A 7,166-nucleotide genomic window follows, 5' to 3' on the forward strand; every position below is an offset into this window, starting at 1 on the left:
TGTGTCTGTGTGTGTGTCTGTGTCTGTGTCTGTGTCTGTGTCTGTGTCTGTGTGTGTGTGTGTGTGTGTGGGTGTGGGTGTGTGTGGGTGTGTGTGTGTGGGTCTGTGTATGTCTGTGTATGTCTGTGTGTGTGTGTGTGTGTGTGTGTGTGTGTGTGTGTGTGTGTGTGTGTTTGTGTATGTGTGTGTGTGTGTGTGTGTGTGTGTGTGTGTGTGTGTGTGTGTGTCCTACAGCAGTTTGACGGTGTGGGCTGTAACGGTACGTCGTCCTCCCTGATGGTGACTCAGGACTATAATGCACTGAAAGAGAACGAGATCTGCGTCACGCAGGGTGAGACTGTGCAGATACTGGCCACTAACCAGCAGAACATGTACCTGGTGTACCGACCCGCTAACAGCCAGTCGCCGGCCGCGGAGGGCTGGGTGCCAGGACACATCCTGGGCCCCCTCGCTAAACCCCTCATAGACACTACTGCAGACTCAAACATCAAGTAAGTGTCAATCAACACTAACTGGAGCTCTGATTGGATTGTGTAAGACTGCACGCCCGTTTTTGAACACCCCCATCCCATTCTGTTGGATCTAACCCGGATGTTTTGGACCCTTTTGCACAGGAAGTTTTGATTTTCTTCTTGAGCTTTTTTTTTTTCTTGGCTAAAAGTTAAAAACAAAGACAGATAAATGTTGAAAGGACTTTAGCGAAGCCACGGTGTTGTTGTTTTGTAGACTGAGGATTTGTGAAGAATCTTACATCAGTGTGGAAACGGACACGTCTGGACATTTATTTCAGTTCCTAACACCCTGTTTTTGTTGTTTCTATGTTTTTTTTTTTGTTGTTGTTATAATTTGTGTGAAAAGAGAACAAAAAGTGAAAGAAAGGCCTTCTGAAGAATTTGGCCGGTTTCTCCTGATGGAGAGCATATACTGTTGTCTATGGCAATTTTTTTTTATAGGTTGTGTATTTGTTTTAATTGTATTTTTGTATAGATTTTTTTTTCTTTTGTTTCTTCTACAGGATCACATGTTGGCCATTTACTGTAAATACTGTTGGTTTGTTGACTGTTTGTGGCACATTCCTGTAAAGAGCTTTTTGCACTATTTAAGTGAACCTTTATTAATAAAGTCAGGTTTGTGCAATAGAACTACAGTTGCAATGTTGTAGTGTAACTAATGATTTTAAATGTATTATATTAAATATGTAAAATAAAATTTTGACATGCGCATGACACCACAAATACATTGTTTTATTTTTGTTTTCACAATTTCACAAAGTATAATAATTCCAAGTAAATGGTAATAGTACATTTTAAGAAATCCATTTTGTTTAGCGTGTGAAAGTGGTGCACCTTATTTTGATTTATTTCTTTAATTTGTTTCATTTTGTAATGTAGTGTGTAGAAGACTTATTTTGTGTTTGTACTAACCTCTCCGGTCCTTGACAGTAAAGGTTTGTGTGTGAAACAGTGTTAGCTGTGAATAATATGAACGACTGCTGTTCTCACACAAACCATGTGTCCACCATGGTGTAAGGATATAGCTTTATAGATTAGATTTATATACATAGACTACTGTTCTAAATTTTGGAGTCTGTAAGATTTTTTGGAAGAAGTCTCTTATGCAAATCAAGGGTGCGTTTATTTGATCAAAAATAGAATTACAACTGTATCATTGCAAATTATTATTATCATCACAGTTTAAAATAACAGTATTCGATAACACTTTACTTAAAGCCTTTTTGTATAATGCATTATAAAAGTAGTTTTAAATAATGCACCTTATCATGCATTGTACAATCTCATGAATAATTGTAACCACAGTTAATACATTATAATACTTATCAATTCATTGCTACACTATGCGTTTTAAATTCAGTTATAATTATTTACAACAAGATATAATGTATTACAATGCACTTTATGAATAATTAGAATGCATTATACTCTTTAATAACCCTTTATAATGCATTACACACAATATAAATGTCTTTATCGTAATTTCTGATCAATTTAATGCACCATTGCTAAAAGTATTAATTTCTTTAAAAGATAGATAAATAAAGAAACAAACATCCGTCTTACTGACCCCAAACTTTTGAACGGTAGTGTTTTAGATATAATGCAAGAACTGATTCTAGAGTACTAAATATGATCAAACAAAAAATCAGTTATGCTTGTGTGATTCTGAAATGCAGTGTGTTGAAGTATTTGTACTTTCTGAGGTCTCTGGAAATGGATGATAGATACTCCATACATTTTGCTAATGTTAAAAATAGGTTAACGGTATCGAGTGTCTTGCTTTTTCTTTTTGTGGACCCTCCTATTTCCCTGCTGAGAACATTTTTCCCCTCAAGCACTTTAAGTTGCTTTTCCTCGCTGTTAAGATTTGCATTTCCTCCAGCGTATGTGGGTTTGATGTGATGAAACTTGATGTTTTGACACAACAGGAAATCTCTCTCGTGGAACACGCTTCGTGCTCGCAAGCGTGCAGAGAAGGACAGTGCGCCCCTCAAAAGTGACATTAAAGTTGAGAATGGACTGCGTAAGCCAAAGGAAATTCTCAGCAGCAAAGTCACTGTGAAAGTGAGTAGGAGGATGAGGGTGTGTGTGTGTGTGTGTGGCTGTGTGGCTGTGGCTGTCTGTGTGTCTGTCTGTGTGTGTGTGTGTGTGTGTGTGTGTGTATCTGTGTCTGTGTGGCTGTGTGTGTCTGTGTGTCTGTCTATGTGTGTGTCTGTGTGTCTGTCTGTGTGTCTGTCTATATGTGTGTGTGTGTGTGTGTCTGTGTCTTTCTGTGTCTGTGTCTGTGTCTCTGTCGGTGTGGGTGTGTGTGTGTGTGTGTGTGTGTGTCTGTGTCTTTCTGTGTCTGTGTCTGTGTCTCTGTCGGTGTGGGTGTGTGTGTGTGTGTGTGTGTGTGTCTGTGTCTTTCTGTGTCTGTGTCTCTGTCTGTGTGGGTGTGTGTCTGTGTGTCTGTCTATATGTGGGTGTGGCTGTGTCTTTCTGTGTCTGTGTCTCTGTGTCTGTCTGTCTGTCTGTCTGTGTGGCTGTGGCTGTGTGTGTCTGTCTATGTGTGTGTGTGTGTGTGTGTGTGTGTGTGGTGTGTGTGTGTGTGTGTGTGTGTGTGTGTGTGTGTGTGTGTGTGTGTGTGTGTCTTTCTGTGTCTGTGTCTGTGTCTGTCTGTGTGGCTGTGTCTTTCTGTGTCTGTGTCTGTCTCTGTGTCTGTCTGTCTGTCTCTGTGTCTGTGTCTCTGTCTGTCTGTCTGTCTGTCTGTCTGTCTATCCTCACCTGTGTGGAAATGAACACATCACTCACCCCACTTGCGTTTGTCCAATGACAGCATGACACTGACAGTCACAAACAATTGTTCAAATATGAGCTTTTTTACATGTTTTGCATTGAAAAGTTGAATGATTACTGCATAATCTGCTAACAATTTAAGAGTAATACAAGTACGTGTCACACTTAAAATATAAAGGTTAGGTAGGGTTTGTTTGTTTTTACCCCAATATTTCAGTCTTAGTTTTTTTTTTTATAATCTCAATTATATAGTAAAATGTATTTAATAAAATGTATTATTATTATTAGTAGTAGTAGTATTCTTTGGTAAAATGCCACAGTATAAAAGTTCAATTTTCTTAACATAAGGATTGTTGTCTTCCTGTCATTTTGGCCTGGAATTCGCCGTCCCCCTGTGTTTCTGTAAGTGTGTAACATTCTTCTCTCTCAATCCAAACCACAGGATACCCGCAGCTCGGATGAGTCCGATTGTGAGGATGAACTAGACCCCAAAACTAGTATGGAGGTAGAGATACTGATCTCGATGCATGCTGCCCAATAAGATTTGTATTTATTCATTTTTTTTTGTAATTATTATTTTATAATAAACTGAAGTTATTAGTAAATAGATATGATTTTTAAAGCTCTAATCTAAAGAAATGTCTAAACCTCTTTTTACACGAGTGTTGTTTTTATTTGGCCTACGTTGTTGTTTGGTAAGTTTTTATTTTAACTAATTGTGTGGAGTGACTTGCATTTTCACACCAAGGACAAAAACTATAAAGTTTTCATAATCATTCAAATTCTATAAAATCAAGTAAGTTCACACCACACCTAAAATAAAATCACTTTCAGACTTCACTTTCATCATTCACACATCAGAATAAATTAACCATATCACACACTCATAATGAACAATGTTAATATCAGATATCGTCTGGTATGGCTGCTAATGTAGTTATTGTTTTAGTTACCTGTATATCTATTGTTCTTGGTGTGAATGGGCCTTAACCCCAGTGTAAAGCTTTTGGCAATGTTCAGAAAGAAATACTGAATTAAAATCTTAATTCTTACTGCATATCCAGCACTGAAAAAAATAAATAATAATAATAATAATAATGTAGGATTTACTGAAATTAGGATAAAATCTTTTTTGGTTGCTCTAGAACAGAAAGACCAGATGAGGCCTCTGTCAGAAAGAGGACTGGCTCTTATAACTGAAAGATGGACAGCCACCATATTACATGCTAAAAATATATATTTGTGGTTGATATTTTTAATTCATCACACTGGAAATCCAAGGTCAGTCAGAGCACATTGTGTTTCTGGAAATCACAAGCTGTGTGCTCTGGATGCATGTCTCTGATTTTCCCAATGCATTTGGTCTGGATTCAGGATTTGACATACTACACAATTATAGCACACCGCAGAAACGGTGTTAGAAGTATGCTAGAATGCTATTTTGAACATACACAATGGCTGAAATCGAAATGGCATGCTAACATGCAACACTTACAATTCCCCCATATCTTAATATGGAAAAAATAGTACAAGTTGTATGTCATTTCAAATACAGCCAGTGTCTATCATGTCATGCGATGGTATTGCCCTCTGTTGGCTTGTGCTGACATGACACAACATAAAACTTCCTCCTTTTTTTGTAGAGTCCTATACATTCAGTATATGACTCTCTGTCTAGAATGCTTAAAGGATGCACATGTAACACTCATCTGTCTGTTTTGCAGTTACTGAACCCTAATTTCATCCAAGATGGTGAGTTTATTAATGTACAGATGTTGCGTTGTTTAGTTTGTTTGTATTTTCTGCTAGTGTATACTGTGATCATACATATGTCACCTGTAGCTTGTATTAGAAATGGAATGAAATCTGTCCTTGAATGAAGTGAGATGAAAGAGAAGATCCATCAGAGTGACATTGTGCGGTGTATTGATGTACAGTGGCTCCGGAGTTCCTGACGCCTCTAGCGGACGTGACGTGTGCTCTGGGGGAGACAGTGGTCCTGTGCTGTAAAGTCTGCGCTCGACCCAAGCCCACAATCACCCTGAAAGGACCCGATCAAAGTCTGCTGGTCAACAATAACCGATTCACGATCAATATCAGGTACAAATCCACAATCAGTCACAATGCAAATCTGTCACTGGGCCAGTACCTTGACAGAAGGTACACCTTTGTACTTATTTACCTCTAAAGGGGGCATATTAGTACCTCAAAGGCACATTTCTACCTGTGTATATATTAGTACTAGTGCTGTCAAACGATTAATCGCGATTAATCGCATCCAAAATTAAAGTTTTTGTTTACATAATATAGATACAAACGTGTTTGTATTTATTTATACATAATAAATATACACAGTATACACACACACATTATGTAAACAAAAACTTGTATTTTGGATGCGATTAATCGCGATTAAATCGTTTGACAGCACTAATTAGTACTCAAATGATACGTTAATACGGGTACCTTTTGAAAGGGTATTGCCCCAGAGACAGCTTTGTAACTGAGTGTATATTGCAGTATGCTTGCTTTCAGGAAAGTGTTGAGGAACAAATAAATGTTTTACATTCAAGTTCAGATCATGTCTTCAGAATTTATTTTGTGGGAAAACAGTACCCATGTAACCTCGGACGTTTCATTGTAATGTAACTGTCGCATGATTCCTCTGGAGGTTGTTTTTTCTTTGCCACTGTGCCATTGATTGTGGTTCTCAACCCACCTATACAAAAGCACTGTACAAACAAAACACGGTTTGTAATTTGTTCACTCCCCACCCAATGCTAAAAAGATAAGTAGCTTCAGAAATAAAAACAAAATCTAACATAAAGGCAGCCTGGGTAAACACAAAACACCGTAGGAGTAATTAATTCCCCAAATCTATGAAACTGCATTCATAATGGTGTTCAGTTGGACTAAACGCAACCAACCTGTTCAATACACCTTTTTCAACTGCATGAAGTTTGTTAAAACGTATTTATTTTCCAGTAACACACTAAAGGTGAAAGAAATTCCAAAAATGATAAGGAAGAAGGTGATTGAAATCAAGGAAGGGTTGAAAAGCTATTTCAAAGACTCTTGAAATCTAAAGACCAAAAGTGAGAGCCATTATCTCTAAATGGGAAAAAACTCAGCACAGTAGCGAACCTTCCCCGAAGTGGCCGACCTTCCAAAATTCCTTCGAAAACACAGCGAAAACTCATCAAGGAAGTCATTAAAGACCCAAGGACAGCATTGTAGGAACTGGAGGCCTTTCGTGCACCAATAAAGGTCACTGTTCTCGACTCCACTAACCGAAAGACACTTACTGAAATTGGTGTTCATCGACAAGTGTGAGGCAAAAACCACTGCTAATGCAGGAGACCTTTTGGGAGAGTTGAAAGTGGAACTTTTTAGAAGACGGGTTACATCTGAAGTAAACCAAAAACTGAATTACACACACACACACAAAAACCCCATCATACTTATACAGTCAAGCATGGTGGTGGCAGTGTTCTGGTGTGGAGATGTGTTGCTTGTGCCTGGGCAACTTGCAATAATTGAGGGAAACGTGAATTCTGCTCTCTACCAGAAAATCTTAAAGGAGAATGTACGGTCTTTTGAAGTTGAATCTGAAGTAGTGAGTGACGTGACATGTGGCCAAGTATGGTGACCCATACTTGGAATTAGCGCTCTGCATTTTAACCCATCCAAAGTGCACACACACAGCAGTGAACACACACACCCAGAGCAGTGGGCAGCCATTTATGCTGCGGTGCCCGGGGAGCAGTCGAGGGTTCAGTGCCTTACTCAAGGGCACCTCAGTCATGGTATTGAAGGTGGGTGACAGTGCTGTACATTCACTCCCCCCCCCCCCCCCCCCCCCCCCCCCCACCCCCC

The 7,166-nt window shown here is 38.8% G+C and overlaps 1 protein-coding gene across 3 annotated transcripts in view; it reads left to right on the top strand.

Annotated features, from left to right (window-relative positions):
- Positions 1 to 7,166, top strand: part of LOC107559538 (kalirin-like) — a 153,734-nt gene that overhangs the window by 137,916 nt on the left and 8,652 nt on the right. For 2 of the 3 annotated variants that reach the window (XM_016243397.1, XM_016243398.1), the window contains 5 exons: positions 235 to 491; positions 2,444 to 2,579; positions 3,733 to 3,795; positions 5,015 to 5,042; positions 5,228 to 5,390. In XM_016243397.1, the coding sequence (XP_016098883.1) occupies positions 235 to 491; positions 2,444 to 2,579; positions 3,733 to 3,795; positions 5,015 to 5,042; positions 5,228 to 5,390 (647 nt within the window). Of the gene's footprint in view, positions 1 to 234; positions 1,227 to 2,443; positions 2,580 to 3,732; positions 3,796 to 5,014; positions 5,043 to 5,227; positions 5,391 to 7,166 lie in introns of those variants that run through there. The other variant, XM_016243399.1, reaches the window with a different exon arrangement.

The sequence above is a fragment of the Sinocyclocheilus grahami genome, unplaced genomic scaffold (genome assembly GCF_001515645.1).
Source record: "Sinocyclocheilus grahami isolate Dianchi unplaced genomic scaffold, SAMN03320097.WGS_v1.1 scaffold690.1, whole genome shotgun sequence".
NCBI lineage: Eukaryota > Metazoa > Chordata > Actinopteri > Cypriniformes > Cyprinidae > Sinocyclocheilus > Sinocyclocheilus grahami.